Source organism: Garra rufa, chromosome 9 (assembly GCF_049309525.1).
Source record: "Garra rufa chromosome 9, GarRuf1.0, whole genome shotgun sequence".
Taxonomy (NCBI): domain Eukaryota; kingdom Metazoa; phylum Chordata; class Actinopteri; order Cypriniformes; family Cyprinidae; genus Garra; species Garra rufa.
Genome location: NC_133369.1, coordinates 33,572,024 through 33,597,851, shown reverse-complemented (window position 1 = coordinate 33,597,851; position 25,828 = coordinate 33,572,024). Strand labels below are relative to the sequence as shown.

General features: G+C 35.9%; 1 protein-coding gene across 1 annotated transcript in view; it reads right to left on the bottom strand.

Moving 5' to 3' along the window:
• Nucleotides 1–980: 980 nt before the first annotated feature.
• The window catches only part of taf2 (TAF2 RNA polymerase II, TATA box binding protein (TBP)-associated factor), a 43,030-nt gene continuing 18,182 nt past the window's right edge, over nt 981–25,828 (bottom strand). The window contains exons 7-20 of the mRNA XM_073847833.1: nt 24,784–24,898; nt 24,521–24,630; nt 22,271–22,336; nt 17,208–17,460; nt 16,019–16,159; nt 13,080–13,190; nt 12,676–12,869; nt 10,801–10,940; nt 10,605–10,674; nt 5,887–5,996; nt 4,282–4,490; nt 2,611–2,769; nt 2,044–2,134; nt 981–1,932 (exon numbers count right to left, since the gene is read on the bottom strand). Of these exons, the coding sequence (XP_073703934.1) occupies nt 1,655–1,932; nt 2,044–2,134; nt 2,611–2,769; nt 4,282–4,490; nt 5,887–5,996; nt 10,605–10,674; nt 10,801–10,940; nt 12,676–12,869; nt 13,080–13,190; nt 16,019–16,159; nt 17,208–17,460; nt 22,271–22,336; nt 24,521–24,630; nt 24,784–24,898 (2,047 nt within the window). The 3' untranslated portion in view covers nt 981–1,654. The remainder of the gene's footprint in view (nt 1,933–2,043; nt 2,135–2,610; nt 2,770–4,281; nt 4,491–5,886; nt 5,997–10,604; nt 10,675–10,800; nt 10,941–12,675; nt 12,870–13,079; nt 13,191–16,018; nt 16,160–17,207; nt 17,461–22,270; nt 22,337–24,520; nt 24,631–24,783; nt 24,899–25,828) is intronic.

The window sequence follows — 25,828 nt, the reverse complement described above, 5'->3', positions numbered from 1 at the left end:
CACCTTTGGCACATAATGCAACAAAGATTAGTAAAGTCATCAGATTTTACTGATAGAACTACCAATCTCTGTGCAAAAATAAGATAATGTTGCCATCTTTCTCAAGTCATTTTTAACCCCCTGTAACTTGACTCTGAATCTAAGGTTGCTATTTTGACCTCTATAAAATAATGGATTACTCAGCAAATATTCATCCATGAAATCTAATATTTTGGCTTTCATTACTAAACATGTCTATCTTTCTTCAGAATAAATATTAGCAAAATAAAAAAAATTAAGCCAGGGACGTCCGATTGAGTTGATGGAATTACCCTTCTGGGTTCTGGGTTGCTTGTTTTTTTAACAAACATTATTAAACAAAAAGTGCAAACGGATTGTGAACTACAGTTTTTTTTTTCTACGGAGACCAGAGACAACTAATACACAAACCTTAATCACAATGAAAGGACAGAATTAACATTTTGGCTATCTAGGAATGTAGGTCAGTATTATATTTTGGATTTTGTTCTTAAATAAGTAGTTCAACTAAAACGAAAATTGTTACTCGCCGTCAAGTCTGCATGGGTTTCTTTCTAATGTTGAACACATAAGAATAGATTTTGAAGAATGTGGATAATCAAACTAGTCTCTCCCACTGACTTCTATAGACTAGTATCTATATTATGGAAGCCAGTGGGGATCAGTAACTGTTTGATTATGCACATTTCCTCAAATATCTTATTTTGTGCTTCACAAACAAGCTTACACGCAAACACCATTATGTCAATTTGATAATCTAAATGTTTTCTTGTATTCACTAGACAGATTGTCCAGTACAAGCAGCATATATATATCAACAAGTCATGTTCATCTGAAAAAACAATGACATTTTTACCCATTCATCAAGTTGAGTTCTAGTTTAGAAACTGAAGCTCAAACTCATGAACGTACCCTAGGAAAAAAAGATGTTAGTTGCAACAAAAACACTGCTTAACAACAGCTTAAACAACATTTCTTTATGGATTTATACAATATACAAATAACAAACAAAACATCAGTGAAAAAGACCTTCCTAGTAAAATTACTCCTAATGGAGACAAGAAAAGGCTTATGCATAAAGGTAAAGCAGGTAAAAATGATTTATGGCTCAAATTAGTTTATTTTTTAAAGGAACCGTAATTTTCAGTTAAAAAAAAAAAGTACCACATACATTAACTTTAGTTTCTAAACTAGCAAATAAAGCACTTATTTAAAAGACTGCTCACAGCAAGCCAAATATAGAGTCCACTGTGTGAAATGTTCCCAACATTGAAGTACTTACAGAAAGTTGAAATTTATCTTGAGATTTAGTGGAAGGAAACAACCCCAGTGGTCCTGGGTGGTGAGAGTATGTGAATTTGTGTGTGTTTGCGTTTAAGAGCCCAAAAAACAGGCAGCTTTACGTGTGATCATATGACATTGCAGAACCATCTTTTCCTTCTTGTGTACTGTACAAATTATGTAAAATAATAAATTCTCATTTTGGAGTGAACTTTTCTTTTAAGGACTGACGTATTATATGTTGGGTGCTATGGCAATGTCCATGTCTTTAGAAAAGAAAACATCAGAAATGCTTAAAAAAATGTGTATTTTAATTTTAAATTTTAAAGGCTACTTTCGCTGCCTGACACCATTATCAGTCAGACAGAGATGGAGAACGAATGGAGCGGCCACTGGCAGGACTGTTACTGAATGCGTGAGAATCTCTGTCTTTATCTTTGTCCTTACTCTCATGCTTGTGTTTGTGTTTATGTTTGTGTTTGTGCTTCTTCTTCTTCTTCTTGTGCTCATGATGATGATGGTGGTGGTGATGGTGATCTCCGTGTTTGGAGGATGTGCTCTCTTTGCTAAGTGTGGGCATGGGTGTTCCTGGCATGGACAGCATGGCTTGCTCCACTGAAGATGGTTCTTTACCTGTGAAATTAAGGGAGAAAAGTTGAAGCAATGTCCTTATTTCCATCGACAGATTAATATTTTGGTTTGTTTCTGCTATGTGGTTGATAGTGTGTTGTATTTCTGTCATGCCTGGAGTTGAGGGTCTCTCCAACATATTCAGATGGTGGTAGATGAACGCCTGGCTGTCATGAACGGTGTCCATATCGATATCTTCCTCCTCCTGGGTGGGAAACTGACAGAAGTTGAAAAATATTACAGAACACTACAACATTATAAAATTAAGTCCTATTTTCTCCAATCTTTGAAAAGATTATATAAGTACACATAACTACAGCGTGAACTGTAGTCTAAAACATCTGGCAATAAATAATACACATTTATTAAATAATACACGTTTATTTTTGATGGTATTGTAGTATGGATATAATAACCACGTTATTAAACATTTATATTTATTTGAACATTTAAATCTATTGATGATGAATTCAACACAATCATAAAGAATATGGTGAAGTATGTGTTTTTTGTAAAAGACCTCTGTGTTTAATATGTGTTGTATATGTATATCTTAACTGAGTTTTGTAAGGCAGCTACTGCTATTGTAGGGCTAGGTCTCTCTTGTAAAAGAGATCACTGATCTCAATAGGAGTATTTGACAAGTTAAAGGTAAAATAACATTTAAAGCTGATTGCTCACTTTGCTCTTAAGGAGTGCTTTAACACTGGGTTCCTCTTGCATAATTTGTCCAGGTTCAGGGGATGAACCTAATGGAGTCTCTGCTTTCCTCTTTAAACCCTGTGGGGCCATGGCCACACCACTCAATGCTGGCTCCATTACAACATGCTCCTCTTCTAGCTGGAAATGAATAATGAAAAAAAAAAATTAATTAAAACTATGTTGAACGAGCAGACAGCACTTCAGATTATTATTATTATTTTTTTTTACTATTATTACTTTCCACCTGTCTATACATAACATTAAAATTCATAACTGTCTTAACGTCTTGAGAACACTCAAATTTACAAGATTCTAATTCTTTTAATTTTAGCTGCATACCAGGAAGACTTTTCCAAGACATCATAGATGTCATTGATCATTTAATGATCTACAAAAAAATTCAGGAAATTGTTAGATCAAATATTTAATGTCCACAATACTAGTGCCAGAATAGAATAACTGTACCTATAATGTGCTAACATTTAAACAAAATGCAATACAACAATGGAACACATCTACACTCTCACAGCCTTTGATTTAATTCTGAGGTGTGAGGCCAACTGAAAACAAGACCTATGCTGAGTGTCAGGGTGAAAAATGTAATTCACACAAAACCAAAGTCTGTGTAACTAAAATATAAACACCTAAAACTTGAACATAATATTGCTAACTTGCAAACACTGTTATTACCCTCAGGAAATGTATGTTTGCATAACTCAAACAATGCATCTATAATAAGCGATTGTGTTTGCACTTAACTTAATCCACTAATAAACTTCAATATCATTTTACTTTTAAAGTTAAGCAACACAAATAAAGTTGCAATTCAGGGGGAAAAAAAACAACAACATATACATATATATATCTATATATATATACACACACATACACATATATATATATATATATATATATATATATATATATATATATATATACACACATACATATATATATATGTATGTGTATATATATATATATATATATATATATATATACACACATTAAAATTACCACATCAAATGAGACGTGCAAACATAGATGCAGTTATGAAGCTGCTTCAGGGCAGGTGTGTGCGTTGCTTGACCCTTTTTAATGGGGCACGTGCCCCATTGAAAATCTGCTGTGCCCCAGTAAAATCTCAAATTTGAGTTATAATTTACTTTGATAATCCCGAAATAAAGACATTAAACTATATGCAACAACTGAATTGACGCTTCTAAAAGCAACGCAGTTTAAACGAAGACTGTGCACGCAGATATCCATGCCCGTGCGCGTCTATGTATTTAACGGCAACGCGCACGTCATGCAGCCTTCTGCGCAGAAGTACTTGGTTACACAAGTTTGTATAGGTAATTATTTTGTAAATGCAATTGTCAAGCAGTTTGCGATGCATTTTGGAAACAGGAGATGAGCGCCTGATCTAATGCGCCACCTGGCCCGTTCTCGAAGACTTACATTTAGTCATTATTTGGGTAGCACACATATTCTAAATGCCTTCAGCAGAATTCAAATTAGCCATTTTACTCTAGATTAATCTAGATTAATTCCAAGATTTAATCTAGATTAAAAAAAATTAATCTATGCCCACCCCTAATATATATATATATATATAAAACAGCAATTTAGGAATTTAAGAGGGAAGTTTACAGTGCTGGTAAAGGCCATGTTCATGGTCACCTCTGGGCCTCCAGGGCCCTGCTCAGGTTTGATAGTGGGGTTGAGAACTGCTTTCTTCTCCTTCAGGTTAAGCACAAGACCCAACTCAGGCAGTGGCAGGCAGGAGGGTCGGGTCAGCCCAAACAAAGTGTAATACAGATTTACCCCATCACATCGCAAACGCCAGTCATGACAAGTACCTAAGACAAGTAGAAAAACAGAAGTAAACTGCTACATACCAGATTTCTGAGAAAAAAAAACAACAACAACTGGAGTCTTAGTGAAAAAAGTATGCGCATCTAAGGTGGTGTGTATTCGATTTTTAATAATTCAATGGTTTGGAATAAATTATTCTGTGTATATTAGTTTTCATTAAAATGTCGTAAACAAACCAGGAACTACTACATACATTTGCAGCTATAGAAAATGTATAAACACTTTAAAATATCTGTCAACCAATCAAAATAAAGAAATCAGCAATGCCATGAAATAACAAATGTGCATATCAACGAATACTGGGAAAGTTCAGTTGAATCATCTTAGGAAATCCCCCTCTCTGTGGCAATACACCACTCTAGAAACATACTATCAACCACAAGCATTACGGAGAGAATTGCTTTTATTTCTGAGATGTACATGTCTTAGTAATGGTATGAAATAGTGACTACAAAAAGGAATACCATCCTATGAACCTGCAGTTCAATATTTTATTCTAGCAAAATGTTCATGTGTTGTTTCTAAAACTGTAAAACAAAAAAGTAAAACATGCAGCCATGCCTTTTGGAAAAAATACTTAAATTGTTCTTGGATCATTTGTGTATTTGACCAAAAAAATAGACTGTGCAACTTCAAAAAGCACTGGAGAAACCAGTGTAAAAACTGAGAAAAAAAGATCATGCGGTAAAACATTACAGTTCTTGAACACCACTTACAACCACTTAAATCAAATATATGAGAACTGACTTTCATCACATCTGGCAATGGCTCAGCATTTGTACTGCTAAGAGTGGTTGCAAACCCAGAATGAACAGAAGTGTTTTAACACAATAAATCTTTTCACAATGAGAGCAGAACAAGACCTCCCCATCAGAAAACAAACAAGAAAATGCTCACTACAAGATCAGCTCTTTAAGAGTCTTCTTTTAAAACACTGCCAGTGGTTGCAAAAAGCAGATTTATGCAAGCTCAGAGAAGAACTGCCAATAATTAAAAACATGTTATAAAGCGCTGTGTGTTCAGTGGTATTGAATGGTTGATTTCAGAGCTTTCTTTTGTTTCAGACCAATAGTTCCTTAACAGTAGAGAATCAGAATTAAAATGGATCATATGTACATAAAGGTGTCCTAGGGTTCTGAAGAATTCAGAATTCTTTATAAAAAAAAAAAAAAAAAAAACACACCTGGAGGGCATTAGTACTAGTATAATGCAAAATGACAATGGGGTTCACTCAATGTCAGTACATATTCCAAAATGCTTTTTCTTAACATGGAGACCGTTTGGGTTTTTGGCCTAGTCAACTTTGGTAAATTGATGGATTAAGTCCAGATAAGCTCCACAAGAAATTATGAAGAGAAAAATTAAATGTGTGCATTTTACCTGAGTTCATCAGCTTCCATAGTTGGTCCACTAAAGCTTCATTACACAACAAGGAGTCCGCTGCTTTGGTGAAAGGTGGATTCTTGGCAAGCATGCTGAGAATCTCATGCCTAAAGAGGTCAGAAAGTTATCAAAATCTAAACTACATCTACATAAAATATGCATCAGTTAAATAATATTGGATGTATCTGAAAATTCCTATCAGGATCCTCCAACAAAGGCAAGTTTAGTGGAACAATGATACCACTTAAACAATTACTGTTTTTTCCCTTTAAGCAACTTTTAAGCAGATGTATACAGTTTGTATTACAAAATGATTCAGCATGTAGCTGAATATAAACGTGATGTGCGGATGGCGGTTATATCCGCAGGCGCTGCGGATAATCCGCGGGTTAGGTGGGTCGGGTAATAAAAAAATGCATTTTATCAGAGATTTCAGAGAGTCATGTCCAGATTCCAGTTAAGGTTATTCATTTCAGTGTGGTTTTGGCTTAAAAGCATAATAATAATAATAATAATAATAATAATAATAATAATAATAATAATAATAATAATGCATGATTTCAGTACCCTGATACTGTATGTTCAACAGACTCTGCTAGGACAGGGGTTTTCAAACCTGTCCTGGAGGCCCCCTGCCCTTCACATTTTACATGTCCCCCTCATCTAACACACCCGATTCAAATCATCAGCTTATTAGTACAGATTGCAAGACCTGATTTGGGAGACATACAAAATGTGTAAGGCAGGGTTTGAAAACTCCTGTGCTAGGATACTTACATAGACAGGCATAGTGACATAATTTTTGTGTGAATTTGTCCATTCAAGCACAAGACTTGAATGAGAACTCCATATTTGTCTGAGACCTGAACGCCGGTTTGCGCATTTGAGTTCACATTTACTCATTCAAGTTTAACTGGCAAGGCTTAAATGAGTTTAGTTTAAACACAGTTTGTGTGCTGTTCAAGGTCTCATTTGCGAATGAATGCCATCAATACCAAGGTGATGACGGAATAAATGACTGGTCATATTTGAGCATACGGCACTCGCATTGAACAAAGTTTACAAAGAGTGACTGGTTTGTATGGTTTTTTTATTCATCGCTGTTGTTGTAATATATTTGGAAGCCAGAATGCTTATCCATCAACAGAAACTTACATTACTTGCATTAGATCTTACGTGTTATTTTTAACAAACAAAGTTGAACCACGGTGCAAGTGAGTGCCGAACCGAGGGTGGACAACAGTACGGTTTGATTATTTTTTTTTTTTACTAAAAACCGTTACACTCATAGTGTCTACACCTTTTCAGCACTGCCCCGTCTTTAGTAAATCCTGACTGAAGTTTTTAACACCAAAATAGCATTTGCACTGGCGCATGCTGGTATCTGGCCCTAAATGCATAGCAACTGAAATGGAACAATATAAAGTAATAATATAATATACTAAATAAAAATGAATGGTGATTCAACAACAACGTAACAGTTGACTAAATATTCTCCCTCCCTTTTCATCCTCTGATAACTATAAAACATGAGAATAAACTGCCATATTACCATTTAAAAATCTGTAAGATCTGACTGCTGTGTAAAAGTAATAAACTAAAATGCTATTAAGACTTAGCAAATTTCTTTTCTTTTTGCAATGTATGCTTCTCTTGCAACAAACATGTTAAAGCAGTAATTTATATAATAATTAATATATATATTTTTTCCATTTCATTTAGGGACATTCATTGCAGTTGCACCAACTGACTTCCTGGTTGCGCCACCCTACTTTTTCAACTGATTTTACATTGAACAGACTTTTACTGGGATGCCTGTATTAGCTTTTGCCTATGTTAGTTCATACATATGTGTTCATACATGTAGTTTTTTTAAATACAACGAGGTTTGTGATATAATAGAGTTTTCCTAGTTTTACATTGGTTGTACCACCTGACATAGAAATTGTACCAACTCAACCATACCTGAAAGTAGCTATTTTTAATCACTATTTAGGAGAGATCTACAAACATTGTCTCACAGCCATTAAAATCAATTAGGCTCCTCTGGATGATGCAATATCAGTTATTAACATTTCAATGCATAATAAAAGTCTTACATTTGTGGTTGTGGCCCCCAAACATTTGAGAATTAACAAACTTCCAGACAAAAGTTTTTCAATGATCTTAACAGCTTTAAAACTTTAAAATCATGCCACAGTATGTTATTTTTTAATCTATTATAATTAAAACATAATTTTTAATAGTTTTCTTAGTTTGTTCATATGTGCGGATAGTTGCACCACCTGATGTTTTGGAGGTTTGAAATACCAAAATAAAATAATATTAATCATTTCCATGTCCTGAAAATGTATTTAAACTAAATAGGTTTCATCGAATAAAGTGATGTGTGTCATGAAAGTATCCAGGGTATATACAGAACTTAAGTTGAATTTAATACCTTTTACTACCTTTTTAATACCTTCAAAAAAATAATAATAATAATAATAATAATACCAGCGCAACTTAGAGCTGCAACTGTAGTGGCGTAAATTAAATATCTTTCCAAATGGAATAACATATTGCATCACAATGTAACAAGGTCATTATAACTTAACATCAACACTGGACTAAAAAATTGCCCAAAGATATGAGAACAGAAATGAAGACAGAAGAGGAAGGAGACATCTTCATAGATCATTAGTCAGTAAGTCTGATGTGCGAGCAATCTAAAAAAAGAGGTGGTCGTAAAGTAAGCACAGGTGTTATTAAAATAAATTAAGCTGATACATTTAAGTAAAGCAGAGGGATTAATGAAGATGTCACAATGGGCCTTTGTCCATATTTTTAATCAATGTCAAAAAGTAAAAATTGCATAGCAATGTTGGATATTTGAATGAACAGCTACGCATCAAAATTTGAACCAAATTTTCAAGTGGTTCAAATTGGGCCTTGAAAAATAAAAAGAGGAAGCAACCAGATAATAATAAACTTTACACTGTAATTATATAAGTATGTGACAGATTTCACTGCCTGTAAATTTGGGCCAATGTTGACCAGTCATTGGCATGTTTACTCATTTGGCTCTTAGAAGAATAAAGGGCCTTAATAATAATTAATAAAGTGCAGAATATCTCATTATCTATGTGCCAATCGGTTCTCTGCAATCACACTTCCCTATTCAACCTCCACTTTAGGCTACAATGTAAATCCCCCTTTGAAATGCTGGATATTACAGTTGACAAATAAAGAGCAAACTAACTTATGCAACTTACTGAGCAATTCTGATACAGCATGACTACAGGGCTTGCAAAATTTCAAAATCGCTGGTAGCCCTTCGTGCAGGTACTCTTCAGATTTTTGTAGCCTGAAAAAAATTAACTAGCCCAAATATATACACATATATATATATATATATATATTTTTTTTTTTAAATATATAAAAATTAGATAGGAGTCTAAATGTCAATCAAAAATATTTTAAATACACAAATATTATCAAATATCAATGAATGAATTTGATTTCACTATTTACAGTGTATCTGCAGATTTTTTAAATATCAATTTAAAAGCAATTTATGACCTTTTTTAAGAGCTGCACAAGTAAAATGAACAGTATGAGTGTGGTTGGACGATGTACAGTAACATATTAAGCCATAAAATTACATAATTTACAATTCAGATACAGGTTTTAACAAAAGCAAAAAATCTTATACAATGGCATTTCAGCCTTTATACCATTAAAAGGGATAAATCAAGCATATAATGTATTATATTTATTAATAAGTGTTAAGATTTTTAGAAAGCACATTAACTTCTTTCACATTTACGACTCTATGTGTTTACTGCATAAAAACATTGGTCGATATTTACAATAATCTGACTAAAAACAGCTGAAAATTTGGACGTGAAAATTAATTCTCTGTCACGAGGGGGCGCTTTAGGAGCGCTGAAATATTATGGTTTTCCTAGTAACGGCTGTAAGCAAAGCAGCATTAACGCTGTTTTATCAGGCATGAAATGAAAATGCCAAAGACACGTTTCTGAAGACAGTCGCTTCCCTTCAGATACATTCATATAAAGACATCCGTGCCGCGTTTTGATTTTAAAACGTGCAGGGTGCATATTTATTCAATGACATCATTGCCTCTTAGTTTAATCCAGCCCTATCACGATTCTCATCATTCTGTCCCCCAAATTCCAAGACCTCTTAAAATTATAATTAAGCCTCTTTTGATATGGGAAGCTGCTCGCTACGTCCGCGCATCCTAGCTTGGTGGCTATTATATTCCATATGCGATTTGAACGGAAGTGAGCTCGCCTACATGTTTGGCAGCAAGCCAGCCGGGTACCCAGTTTGTTTGAGCGCGCGCACGAACAAACACCACTTCACATGATATCGCTCAGGTCCTACTCTCAACATATAAATAAATCCACGCAAATTTTAGAAGAAAGACCTGCACTTAACACAAATTGAAAATTTATCTACGAAAAAAATTGGGCTCGAAAATTTAATACCTCCTCAGATGACGTTTATTACTTTTTAATACTTTTTAATGCCCTTAATTTTGGCTAATTTCATTTACTACCTTTTACAACCCCGCAGACACCCTGGTATCAAACAATTTGCTTTATTTTATTTTTTATTTTCACTGCTACTAATTCAATAGTTTAACATACATACATACATACAAATACTACACAGCTGAAGACACAATATTTTATATCATTACTGACCTTATGTAATGAACGGGATCATTCTGTACCAGATCCAAAAGCCACTGCAGTTCACTGGAACTCCTATCAACTGCCAATTAACAGAACATAAAATGCATGTTTAGATGTTGGCAACCTACAAAGCTCTCCTTCACTGACCACCCATTCAGGCCATTTAAGCATGCTGGCAGAGTTCAATAGAGTGTAGCGTGTGTACCTCTGGTATAGTCTATTACAGCCTCTAGCGCTGCAATCCTCACATCCACAAAGTGGCCGTACTGAGCATAGGACTTGAACAGGCTGGGGTCACTGGGGATGTGGCCATTCTTCTGTAGCATGCGGATAGCCCGCAAGCAACTACAGCACAAAAAAAAAAAAAAAAAGATATAAGACCAACAGTAGCAAATAAGGGGAAGTTATAAAAGTCTCAGTTAAATACTTGTATATGTATATAATTTGTGCCTAAATTCTTTTTTTCAAAACTAAAATTATCATTATTTTAATGAATTATTTACATAGATGGCAAAAGTACACACATTCTTCACTCAAGTAGAAGTACAGATAATCTGTGCTTCTGAGTTGCTAGCGGTTTAACGCTTAACTAAGTAAACAAACTATTTTTGTCTTTGTTTACAACTAAGTAAACAAAGACAAAACTAGCCTGTTTACAGATGTTTTTTTTTTTACTTTTTTTTCCCCAAAATTTAGAAAATTGATAAAAAAGAACAATGGTTAATAGTTAAAATAAATTTACAACTGCATCCTAACTCGAGCTACTATCAAATGTACATTCTAAGAGACAAAAAAAGTAATATTATTATTAATACTATCAAGCAACACAAACTGGTTTCTTTATGTGAAACAATATTATTCATTAGAACATGCAGAACTAAGAAATGTTTTCTATTAAGATTATCGATATTAAATTAATTATAGATATCAACTGATATGAAGAAAAAAAAAATTGTGGTAATTTTTTTTTGGCCATATCGCCCAGCCCTACTTGAAATATTAGTTCTTATAAAACAAAATAAAATATAAACAAATCACAAGTACTGTAATAGATTATTAGGACTAAAGCACTGAAAAAATTTCGATTGAATGTCCAATATTTGAAAACTTGCTATCTGAAAATTTGAAACTCCTTATAGGGGATTTATACAATTCTCACCAAATTGGGTCAACATGATTGCAAGACACTAAGGATGCGAAATTGTAAACGCATTTTGGATATCTCAAACAGTGTTGTCATGGTGAAGGTTTGTGGACCAAAATAAATAAATAAATAAATAAATAACAGAAAGAGTCTAATATCTTGTAACAACATTGTATTATTTAGATCAAATTAGAGCTGTATGGTTGGTCAATGGGGCTGATCACATGAATGGTGCTACTTTGGATCATGTTCATAGCACCACCAGCTGGCAGGAGGAAGTGTGACACAGTAGTCTTATCATTACACATAATAATCTTTGCAACAGTCCTTATATTTAAATCTGTTTGTTTAATTTGACTTTATTTTATTTAAATGATAATATACTAAAATAAATATAACATATTAATAATGAATAATGTGTCCAAATATTTGACTGCTAATGTATATCCTGAAGTGAAGACACCACAAGATGACACATGCACATGACACATTTACTCTATTTGGGGACATTTTAGAAGAGATCAAGCAACACTTTGTTAATGTAAATGAATAGTCCACAGCAGTACATTCATCTGTGAAACATCTCTCCAAAATATCCAATAGTCTTGCAACAGTAGTAACTCTAGAATAAACTAAAACCAACTGGGTGTGAAAACAACACTTAATTTTCAGCAATTTCACATACTATGTGAACTGAACTGAGCTGGATGATGACATCACTGAATTCAATAATGAACTGCCTTTAACTGAAAATTGATTGTTTACAATGCTGCATTATTGACACACTATTGTCCTGTTTAATACCGTGAAGTTGCTTTGACACAACCTGTATTGTTTAAAGCGCTATATAAATAAAAGTGACTTGCAACAACTGTATTTTCATGAGACCTATCTAAATATATCCACAAAACACATGCATGTAAAGAGACCACACACCTGACAGTTATGGTGTTACGGTAGCTCGGCAGCAGTTTTTCCATGTTAAGAAAGCGTGTGATTTCCTCCAAGATCAGGCGAACATCTGCATTTAAGTTGTCCACTGTGCGCACCTCGTTATTAACGCTGATGGCAGGAGTCAGTGAATTTGTCAGGGCATCAATCAGCTCAGCACGATAGTAATTATCAGAAAACTGCAGTAGGAAAAACAAAAGATTACAACAGTTTTGTGATGCTACCTCTGACAAGTAACTTAGACAGCAACAATAAAGACAGCAATATATAGACAAAACATGAGCTTTCAGGTTCAGATCAATTGGAACACTTGCAGCATATAGCCTTTTACTTTCCACCAAAATGCTCTTTTTTTTTTTCCAACATACTGATATTTTTTGCTCTATTACCTTGTTCTTCCGGTTGTCGTTGTATTTGATGAGGTCCAGGATAAAGTTGAGGACGTCTTTGGGACAAAGATTCTGAACATCTCTGAGCAGAGCCATGGCTACAGGCATAGTCTAAATGAAAAGAACAGTCAAGTCTACTTTAGTGTCATTCTAGCAACATACAGTATAAAGTAAAATCAAATAAAATAAAAAAAATAAAGTGTTTTTCGTCCTTCAAATAAAAAAAAAAATTAATAATAAAATAGGTGTCAGGGTTTTGAGTAGCCCGACAGCCTGATGTGTTGACCTATATGCTGCCTGCAATATACACACTGCGATAACAATAGAGAAAAATGTTGGTGAAAGATGAGAGCTGGATCTGTGGGCCTTGTTCACACAGCGTTTATAGTACATGTCTGACATAGCAGGGAATAAGTTTCCAACAATTCTCTAGCACAAAATAAGTAAACTAATTACTAAGAACAACAAGTATTTAACATTCAGGCACTAGAGTACTGCCCTTTGCAGAAACTCTACAGAAACTTCCCTTGGCCGATATCTAGCATCTCTATTGCAGAATAGCTTCTTTGTCTTGCATATTTCTGACATGAGTGAATGGGTCCTGTCTCCCAGTGAATGGGTCCTTTCACTCCTCCTGTAGCGAAAATCAAGTTTTTTATGTTGTTTATTTTTCTATGTGGTGTTTTAATATGCTTTTAGACCATGTGCCTATCCATTAATCAACATCATTGTGGAGTATGTTCTCTTTAAAACTGTAGTTTCCCAAAGGTTGTCCCAAACTTCAGTAACCAATCATGTTAATGGACAGATTCCTATCATTAGCATGCAAAATAAATCCATAGGATTACCAGCACAAAACCAAAAATTAAATAGAGCAAGACTGCTAGCCGCTAACTTGAATATTAACCCACGGCAACAGTGTAAAGGTAGCCCGGAGTCAGACCCACCTCTCCCGCACTGGTGTCCGTATTTCAAATGAATAATCTTGCAGGCGCATTCAAGCCTTCAAGGCATTTTGAGCACACAACATTCAAGTAAGTAATCTCAGTGAACGTTATAGTATCCACTGTAGTTGTCCGCTAGTAAAAACAGTTTTATCAGTCATTATCCCTGCATGGCCATTATATCACGTTTACCACAGTTCAGTTAGTGGATGAGGAGGCTCTGCCTGGTGTGAAGTTGAGACGGGGCTAATTTGCATAAGCGTAGGTAAATGAGGCAAGGGGGTAGAGTTACATTCAAGCTGTTTTAAGGCATGACAAAATTATTTTCACAAGAAAAAAACATTTAAATACAGGTCCTTTTCAAAAAATTTGCATATTGTGATAAAGTTCATTATTTTCTGTAATGTACTGATAAACATTAGACTTTCGTATATTTTAGATTCATTACACACAACTGAAGTAGTTCAAGCCTTTTATTGTTTTAATATTGATGATTTTGGCATACAGCTCATGACAACCCAAAATTCCTATCTCAAAAAATTAGCATATTTCATCCGACCAATAAAAGAAAAGTGTTTTTAATACAAAAAAAGTCAACCTTCAAATAATTATGTTCAGTTATGCACTCAATACTTGGTCGGGAATCCTTTCGCAGAAATGACTGCTTCAGTGCGGCGTGGCATGGAGGCAATCAGCCTGTGACACTGCTGAGGTATTATGGAGGCCCAGGATGCTTCGATAGCGGCCTTAAGCTCATCCAGAGTGTTGGGTCTTGCGTCTCTCAACTTTCTCTTCACAATATCCCACATATTCTCTATGGGGTTCAGGTCAGGAGAGTTGGCAGGCCAACTGAGCACAGTAATACCATGGTCAGTAAACCAGTGGTTTTGGCACTGTGAGCAGGTGCCAGGTCGTGCTGAAAAATGAAATCATCTCCATAAAGCTTTTCAGCAGATGGAAGCATGAAGTGCTCCAAAATCTCCTGATAGCTAGCTGCATTGACCCTGCCCTTGATAAAACCCAGTGGACCAACACCAGCAGCTGACATGGCACCCCAGACCATCACTGACTGTGGGTACTTGACACTGGACTTCAGGCATTTTGGCATTTCCCACTCCCCAGTCTTCCTCCAGACTCCGGCACCTTGATTTCCGAATGACATGCAAAATTTGCTTTCATCCGAAAAAAGTACTTTGGACCACTGTGTTTTATCAAGGGCAGGGTCAATGCAGCTAGCTATCAGGAGATTTTGGAGCACTTCATGCTTCCATCTGCTGAAAAGCTTTATGGAGATGAAGATTTCATTTTTCAGCACGACCTGGCACCTGCTCACAGTGCCAAAACCACTGGTAAATGGTTTACTGACCATGGTATTACTGTGCTCAATTGGCCTGCCAACTCTCCTGACCTGAACCCCATAGAGAATCTGTGGGATATTGTGAAGAGAAAGTTGAGAGACGCAAGACCCAACACTCTGGATGAGCTTAAGGCCGCTATCGAAGCATCCTGGGCCTCCATAACACCTCAGCAGTGCCACAGGCTGATTGCCTCCATGCCACGCCGCATTGAAGCAGTCATTTCTGCAAAAGGATTCCCGACCAAGTATTGAGTGCATAACTGAACAATTATTTGAAGGTTGACTTTTTCTGTATTAAAAACACTTTTCTTTTATTGGTCGGATGAAATATGCTAATTTTTTGAGATAGGAATTTTGGGTTGTCATGAGCTGTATGCCAAAATCATCAATATTAAAACAATAAAAGGCTTGAACTACTTCAGTTGTGTGTAATGAATCTAAAATATATGAAAGTCTAATGTTTATCAGTACATTACAGAAAATAATGAACTTTATCACAATATGCTAATTTTTTGAAAAGGACCTGTATTTAATTTTAATGATCAATTTTAAGGAACAACATTTTTGACTACAGGGGGACTTTAAGGTCCAACAGTTGTCCATGATACTTTTTGTTAAAGATAAAAAATAAGTATTACCTTTTGCAGGAAGTAGCTCTGAAAACTGATGAAGTTGTTGGTCTTCACAATATTCGGGCAGCTTTTGCAGCAGAACATGCGCGTAAAAAGAGACTTCATGGCTGGGGGACCAGTCCAGGTGCTCATCATGGAATTAGCAATCTAACACAGGTCAAACAGTTAATAATTGTAAACAGTATGGAAACTCAATGGTTAATTCAACTGCATGAATAGACAATAGAGTGCTATAAGTGATGCAGACGGTTAACTGATAAATTGAACTGAACAACAATGTCAAATTACCATATTGTCACACTTGCTTTAGGTGAAAAAAGAACTACTTTATTACTGCCATATATTAAAATAAAAAAAACATGACACTTATTGAAAAAAAATTCACTTGTAGAAAATCACAATACTAGTAGTATGATATGCTACACTTTTCATACTTGTCACATGTTTTTTCTGATAATTTAGGCCTACATTTGCTAGCTGTAGTCTGTGTTTTGCAATACAATAACCTATACTTGGGACGTCACAGACTGAGATTAACACACATTTAAAACACTGAAAATGCAGTCAACCAGCAAGCACAAGTCTGGAGAAACAGGTATTGTTTACCATTTATCCTAATTGAGGAACATAATCTAAAGGTTTGGGAAGTCTGTTTCTCAGTAATGCTCAGTAAAGCTGCATTAATTTAATAATAATAACAACAACAACAACAACAACAACAAAAAAAACAGTAAAAATGTTAAATATTATTAAAATGTAAAAAAAAATATCTCTATTTAAATAAACATTTTAAAATGCAATATATTCCTATAATGGCAAAGCTGAAATTTAGAAGCAATTAGTATTGTCCATTAGCATCACATGATCCTTTAGAAAATTGTGTAATACACTGATGAATGCTGAAGAAGCATTGCTTATTACAGTAGAAAATGCTTAATGTTTTTATGGAAACCATGATGAAATTTTCAGGATTCTTTAATAAATGGATCAAAATAATAGCATTCATTTAAAAAACTGAAAAACAGAAATAGTCACTTTTGATCAATGTAATGCATCTGATTAAAAAGTTCTACAAAACAAAATCTCACTGACCCTAAACTTTTGACAATTAGTGTATGAGTTACATTATCACCTTACTGATAATTTAACTTAATATGCTACATATTTAGTTAATACATACGGTAGCACATTTTACCTTAGCCAAACAGAAGCAGGCCTGCATGCGGACTTTATAAAAGCACTGGTCTTGTTCTAAAATATCAGTGAGCGCAAGTCGTGAGGCTGGTGTGGGAAACTTTTCCAGTGCCGAGATAGCCTCCTCCTGGGCCACCACATCCCTCTCAAACCGCAACTGGTACTGCCACATGAAATCAGCCTGTTCAAACTCCACTTTCCGTAGGATGGACATGTCTGGATCAATTCGGATCCACAGCAGAGGAGAGTCAGCACTGTGACATCACAACAGAAGAAAAAGGGATCATGGTAGGCACAATATTAAAATAAATCAAGCTCCCATGATTTTGACTATAGAGACTGTGAAGGACCTTCCTATAGCCAAGAAAGACCATGGATTTTAAATTCTGACTATGGATATTATTAAAAACAGTTGTACAGTTTTTAATAAAAATTGTACAGTGTGGGTAATAACCTTCTGCTCATCCTTACCCGATGCTAATGAAAAGAGTAGCTGATCTCTCTAGCTCCATGTGGCTGCCCTGCCTGCTCTGACATCTGAGAGACAACAACACTAGTTACCTAACATCTCTATCACAAGCTTCTGCACTGCCTTCACTTAGGGCTGGGCGATATGGCGCAAAAAAAAACAAACAAAAAAAAACATTTCTTAAAGTTTGACTCCCGATTTTGATTTTTTTTTTTTTGTTCTTTTAATCTTTTAACCAGTGCCTAATTTGTAAATTACGAAGTCCTGGAACAAAGCAGGGTGACTGATCCAGCATGTGATTCGAGCAGGAAAACACATTGGTGGACCAGCTTGCTTGCTGCACACTAGAAATCTCAAATGATTATAAAACCATGGGAGACCACAGACATAAAGACAGTTTCTACCGATTTTTAGCCTTAAAATCCTCTGAACGCACACACTGGACGATTCGACCAAACCGCGAGACCACAAACTTGTTGACTGTAAGAACAATTTCACAGAGACATGAGATCTCCTGGAGACTCGCGAAATCAAACGTGACAGAAGAAAAACAAATGGAAGACAATGGACGTTGTCAGCTGGCTCTCCCTGACACAGTATAAAGAAGAATATGGGGGATGTATTCTGGTTAGGGATGGGGAGGCGACTCCAAAAAAGTAGATTCCTCGACTCTGAATAGCCCTAGAGTCGGAGTCAACTCCAGTACTGGAATCGACTCCGTGTCGAATCCGAAATTGCGGATCTATTCACTGATTCTCAAATCCTTATATACAGTAGTGGCACTTGAGTGCTATATATAAGCAAAGAGTGAACGAAATTAAGCGAGGGTCTGTTTGCAGTGCAGTCCGTGTGCAGTTCGTAGCCTATGCAGTGCAGAAGCAGCACAGTGCTTTATTTACACAAGTTTGTTCCATGATCTGATGTTTACCACCATTATTTTGATTTCACATTCAAACGTTGTTACTATTTTTTCTCTCTCAGCATAGTGATTATCTTTTTACACATCAATACTATCATTTTTATATTTTTATATATCAATATTATTAAATGCATTTTACTTCGGTACTGATTTATATATTAGGTAGGCTATATATATTAGGATGCTCAAGCAAGTGGCAAAACACGTAAAGACAGCCTACAGTCTACTTTTCTTACATTAAAAGGTAGTACAATTTAAAATGAAAATGTAGGTACCATTGACAAAAACAACCGTCTACTGCCTTTTCTTTTGCACAGTAATCCTGCAGGTCATAGAAAGAACTTTGGCTGTATCCGAAATCACCCCCTATACCAGGGGTCCCCAAACTTTTTTCTGAGAGGGCCACATCATTTTCTTTTCTTTAATGGGGGGCCGGTCGGTTTATAAAAGAAAATACCATGGGCTGGACTGACTACTAGTTATTTTATTATGATTTTACCTGCATTTATTCTACCTTTTAATGCTAGAATAGTTTATTTTGTTATGCACCACACAGAAAAAGGATAATTTCTTTTCAAAAGATATACAGGTGCATCTCAATAAATTAGAAAGTTCATATATTTCAGTAATTCAACTCAAATTGTGAAACTTGTGTATTAAATAAATTGAATGCACACAGACTGAAGTAGTTTAAGTCTTTGTTTCTTTTAATTGTGATGATCTGGCTCACATTTAAAAAAAAAAAACACCAATTCACTCTCAAAAAATTAGAATATGGTGACATATCAGCTAATCAACTCAAAACGTCTGCAAAGGTTTCCTGAGCCGTCAAAATGGTCTCTCAGTTTGGTTCACTAGGCTACACAATCATGGGGAAGACTGCTGATCTGACAGTTGTCCAGAAGACAATCATTGTCACCCTTCACAAGGAGGGTAAGCCACAAACATTGTTTAGCCAAAGAAGCTGGCTTTTTTGGAATGGGGCCACTGGTTTCTCAGCTGAAAAACTTTGGGTAACTGGGAGATAAGTGAAGTCTTGCTTTTGCACCTGTCCCACAAGCAGTGCTAGTTTCACCTCAAATGCTATTGAGTCATTTTGTCATCTAGCTGGCTCGCGCATCACCTGTTCGATTGCGATGACACATTATGTTGAATGTTAATAACTAAAATTAAACGAAAATTAACTAACAAATTTCAGTTTGAAAGCCAACCTTTGTTATCAAGATATAAGTAAATCATATTTAAATTTTTTTCTTTTAATTTTTCATTTTCAAAATATGTCTCTGGCATTGTTCAGAGGGCCAGTCCAAATGTGGGGGCGGGCCGCATTCGGCCCCCGGGACTTAGTTTGGGGACCCCTGCCCTATACCCTCAAATAGGGCACTATTTGAGGGGACAGCCATTTTAAGTAGTGTTCGAAACCATAGTGGACGTTCTCGAGTGCACTCATTCAATCCCACAATGCACAGCAAAAACGAGTGTACAACCGATGTACGCTCAACAGCTAGAGATAACCCATAATGCACTGTGAGAGTCGCGCGCCGACTGAATTCCCGCGTCTCTCCAGACGATGGCGCCCGCAGCTGAATCATCAATCTGTTCATTTTACAACGCGCTCGTCCACTGCGTAATGCAGCGTACAACACAGGTACAAATTTGTTGTAAATTGATTATTAAATTGTTTAACCAAGGTTTATACATAAACTCCTTGGCATAGTTCAAGATAAATCCTTTAATCTTACTACTCGAACTGTCCGTTTTAAATGATTGTTAAACAGTAAGCAATACTATGCAAAAGCGGCAGTCTTTCCGGTGCACTTAGTGTCCGAATTCACTCACTCGTTTTCATTCACTCCTTCAAGTGAACTGTACGAGTGGACTAATGTAGGGAATAGTGAATAGGGTATAGGGGGCGATTTCGGATACAGCCTTTGTTCTTCTAACTCCACAAGTACTTGGTTACCATGTTTATCTAACAGTGTAGGGTACTTTTCCTTGCTTTATTAAACCTATAGCTAAAACTACTTTAAATGATATGCATTTATGGCGTAATTAATACATTTCGTATCAATCCAAGTACATTTTTACCGTGAGCAATGCCCCACAGAAAAAGAAAAAAAAAAAAAAAAAGGAAACGATCGCACCAATTTGGAACGCATGGAGTGAATGCTCATGATGGACACAGGAAAAAAAAAAACACTGCAACTGGAGTATGTGTGATACAGGTGTGGAATAGTAAATTTATTTTGTAACTATACATGCTTATGTATAGACAGCTTTGTATAATTGATTTTTTCTTATGCATTGTTAGCCTGTTTAATGCAGTCAATAATAGGCTACATTTGGTTTTCCATAGGCTATTCAATCATTAAACTAATCTTAAATCATTAAAAACCCACATAATAAACAAGAATATGCATTTACTGCAATCCCCTGACCATTATATGACTAATTTATTAAAGAATATCTTCTTTCTTATTTAATATTTCAGCATGGCTGTTTTTTGTGTCTTTCCCTCTGTGAAACAATGTTGATATCTCATTTAAAGTTAATGTCACCGCTAAACTGGACTAATTGGGACAGTCATTGTAAATGGAGTTGAGGAGTCGATTCTATGGTGGGAGTCGAGGATCTGAGTCGACTCCGAAAACCTGGAACCGAACACCCCTAACTCTGCTTTCGTGCCATTTTTGCGGCTGTCAATTTTAAGCTATAGAAGCTGAACAGTGCGCATCTTCGTACGGTCATGGAAGTCATGGAAATATATTTCACAAATCTCTGTATAAAAGAATTATGTTTAATCAGGTCCTGAATTTCCGTGAAGGATTGTGTGCATGTTGCATAGTTTTACTCATTCCCACAGCTTTCTAAAGTTTATAATGAGGAAAAATCCGGCAAACATTAAATCATATTATGTAGGTTAGATGAAAAAATAAATCCACACAAATCAGATTAAATCAGTTATTTTTAGCAGCTTGTTGCACTTAAGTGGAAACGTTACTACCATTTTTTGGCACAAGGTCATCCTGATGTGAAGTCATCTTTGACTGTTAGTCACCATTTCTATATTACGTTGCTTCATAGAGTGCTCTCGCACGTGAGCGGTTAATCAAGCATGCCATCATGTGGTTGGACATTGTCTCCTAATTATTCTCTCATTGGTGCAATGACAATTTATCTGATTGAACATTGATTATTATAATTTGCAATACCTTGATTTAAGAAAAAAAAAATAGTCTTAACACGTAAATTCAAATAAATTAAAAAAAAAAAAAAAAATTCACCCAGCCCTACTTTCACTCTGCATAAGCATAAGAAGAAAAACAACGTATATGTGCATGTGTACATATAGCAAGAGGGCTGCTACCACTGAATAAACAGAAAATATTCTAAAGATGGACAGATGAAACAAAAATTAATATCAGAGAGGAAGGGGCAGATAACATTAGAGGACAAATGAGAAAAAACCTTTTTGTCTCTTGTTTGTGCAAAACATATAGTGTGCAATATTAAATGGGGGTTTACTGCTAAAACAATTACAGTTATTAGACAAAATATGCTCAAAGGCAATAATCTTAGATTTAACTCAAATGTACATATAAGTGTTGCGCAGTTAAACGTTGGAGCATTCATTGATCTGTATGTGATAATATCATAATATATAAATACAGCTTACTCCATGGCTGACAAGTCCATGTCAACTTCCTCTCCATTCATCAGAGGGATTTTCTTCTTCTTGTTTCTGGCAGAGAGAATAAATAAAGATACAAAATAAATAATTAAATATATAAATAAATAAATATAATACTTACCTAAATCATGCTAAGTGCTGGACAAGACTTTTAAGGCCAGGACACACCGAGCTGATGGTTGGCCGCTGGTCAACGTTGGGCAGACTAGTTTGGTGTGCTCCACATGTCGGCAACAGTTTGCCCGATTCAACATGTTAAATCAGCGTGAGTGAGAACTCTGATTGGATGGTCAGTTTAGTAAACAAGTCAGTGCCGGAGAATTAAAGTGAAAGTGATGAAAACGAGCAAGTAAATGAAGGCGGCACAAACAGAAAGCATTCCAATTTGTGAATATTTTCATAACACCATGAGCCACTTAAAAGGAAGAAAGTTATCAACATAAATGATATTCAAAATAGTAAGCAGCTTTGTTTGTGTTTCGTACATCTGCATATATCTCGTATATTCTTGTTTCAGTTTCTTCTTTTGAATGAAGAATATACACTGACCAAAATTATAAACGCAACACTTTTGTTTTTGCCCCCATTTTTCATGAGCTGAACTCAAAGATCGAAGACTTTTTCTATGTAGACAAAAGGCCATTTTCTCTCAAATATTGTTCACAAATCTGTCTAAATCTCCTGCACTTCTCCTTTGCTGAGATAATCCATCCACCTCACAGGTGTGGCATATCAAGATGCTGATTAGACAGCATGAATATTGCACAGGTGTACTTTAGGCTGGCCACAATAAAAGGCCACTCTGAAATGTGCAGTTGTACTGTATTAGGGGGTTCCGGAGTTGATCAGGTTGTTGATTGTGGCCTGTGGAATGTTGGTCCACTCCTCTTCAATGGTTGTGCAAAGTTGCTGGATATTGGCAGGAACTGGAACACGCTGTCACATATGCCGATCCAGAGCATCCCAAACATGCTCAATGGATGACATGTCCGGTGAGTATTCTGGCCATGCAAGAACTGGGATGTTTTCAGCTTCTAGGAATTCTGTACAGATCCTTGCACCCTGGGGCCATGCATTATCATGCTGCAACATGAGGTGATGTTTGTGGATGAATAGCACAACAATGGGCCTCAGGATCTCGTCATGGTATATCTGTGCATTCAAAATGGCATCGATAAAATGCACCTGTGTTCCCTGTCCATAACAAACGCCTGCCCATACCATATCCCCATTGCCAACATGGGCCACTCGATCCACAACGTTGACATCAGCAAACCGCTCACCCACACGACTCTATACATGCTGTCTGCCATCTGCCCTGTACAGTGAAATGCGGGATTCATCCGTGAAGAGGACACCTCTCCAAAGTGCCAGACACCGTCGAATGTGAGCATTTGCCCACTCAAGTTGATTACGACGACGAACTGCAGTCAGGTCGAGACCCCAGATGAGCTTCCCCGAGATGGTTTCTGACAGCTTGTGCAGAAAATCTTTGGTTATGCAAAACGATTGTTGCAGCAGCTGTCAGGGGGGCTGGTCTCAGACGATCTTGGAGGTGAAGATGCTGGATGCGGAGGCCTGGTGTGGTTACACGTGGTCTGCGGTTGCGAGGCTGGTTGGATGTACTGCCAAATTCTCTGAAACGCCTTTGGAGACAGCTTATGGTAGAGAAATGAACATTCAATTAATGGGGCAACAGCTCATGTGGACATTCCTGCAGTCAGTATGCTAACTGCACGCTCACTCAAAACTTACGACATCTGTGGCATTGTGCTGTGTGATAAAACTGCACATTTTAAAGTGGCCTTTTATTGTGGCCAGCCTAAGGTATACGTCTAATCAGCATCTTGATATGCCACACCTGTGAGGTAGATGGATTATCTCGGCAAAGGAGAAGTGCTCACTAACAGATTTGCGAACAATATTTAAGAGAAATAGGCCTTTTTTGTACATAGAAAAAGTCTTTGATCTTTGAGTTCAGCTCACAAAAATGGGGTCAACAACAAAAGTGTTGCGTTTATAATTTTGGTCAGTGTATGATATTAATGGCTGCTGATATAGACAGCCAATTCCTCTTACGCAGACACAGAACACACATATTTTGCAGTCGGCTTTTGTTGCCACTAGCTCTTTGAAGTCAGCTTGGTGTGTCCCGGCCTTTAAATGGAACACTATTAACAGGAAGCACTGATTAGATTTAGGCATGAATTTTGTTTTAAAAGCATGGTGTCCTACCGCCTGCTTTTGGAGTGGCAGGGAATGTCATGTTTGAGACTGTTTTCTTCTATCTGTAATGTGTGGTTAAAAGAGCCATCCAGTTCCTGCACCGTCACTTTAATAGGGCCCTGACAAAAAACAAAAGCATGTGTATATTCATTGTTGGACCACTTAGAAGACCACTTGACCAGTTTCACTACCCATATAAAACTTTTTCTTTTATCAATCTATACATTCTCTTACACAATTTACCATCTGATTTTTTCACTGTGGTCACTCACCACATATTTTTGTGTGCCAGATGATGTGTAGTCCTGACGGATCTCTAGCTCCAAAACATTTCTTTTCCTGTTGAAGGCAAAACTTCCAAAAAATTTTACCACCCCACTCTGATCTCTGAGGGTGAGTCAAAGGCAATAATATTTTAAACAACTACAATGTGCTTGAGCTTAAACTTCCTAAGTTAAGTACAACATACATTTTGGTAACACTTTAGAGTTTAGGGACCAATTCTCACTATTAACTAGATGTTAAGTAACATGCATATTACTAGCATACTGGCTGTTTATTAGTATTTATAAAGAACATATTAAAAGGGTAGTTCACCTAAATTAAAAAATAAATAAATAAATAAATAAATAAATAAATAAATAAATAAATAAATAAATAAATAAAATTGTTAATTTACTCACACTTCCATTCCACCATTCAAGATGTGTTTTTTTTTTTTTTCTTGAGTAGAACAGTTTTTTTAAAGATTTTTAGCTGAAACTGTGGTCTTTGGTGATTCATAAAGCAAAAGTTAGTGGAAAATAAAAAAAGAAGCACATCAAGTAACATAAAATTAATACCAGTGGCTCATGACGATATATTGAGACCGATCGTTTTGCTTTATAAGACCTCAATATACTGTCAAGAGCCACAGATATTAATTTTCTGTACCCTAATATGAATTTTTATTCTCAAATACAAGGAGAGCCGCTGACTTGAGTTTTATGAAGCACCAAAGACCACGGTTTCAGCTAAAGACTTATTTACTGTTATATAGAATATCACAGACTAATAATCAATAATTATTAAAAAATAAATAAATAAATAAATAAAAGATCAGGACCCCAAAAGTGGTTTATTTTCCAATAATGACTAACTGCTTACAGTGTAATTATACTGTAATAATACAGTTTTGCCGTAACTTTTAAAAAATATTCTCTCACAGAATGCAGCAATTGACCCATCAGAAACAAGTATACCACAATAACAGAGCAACAAAACAAAGAAAAAATAACTGCACACCATACAGTGCATTTAAATGATACACCCATTGCT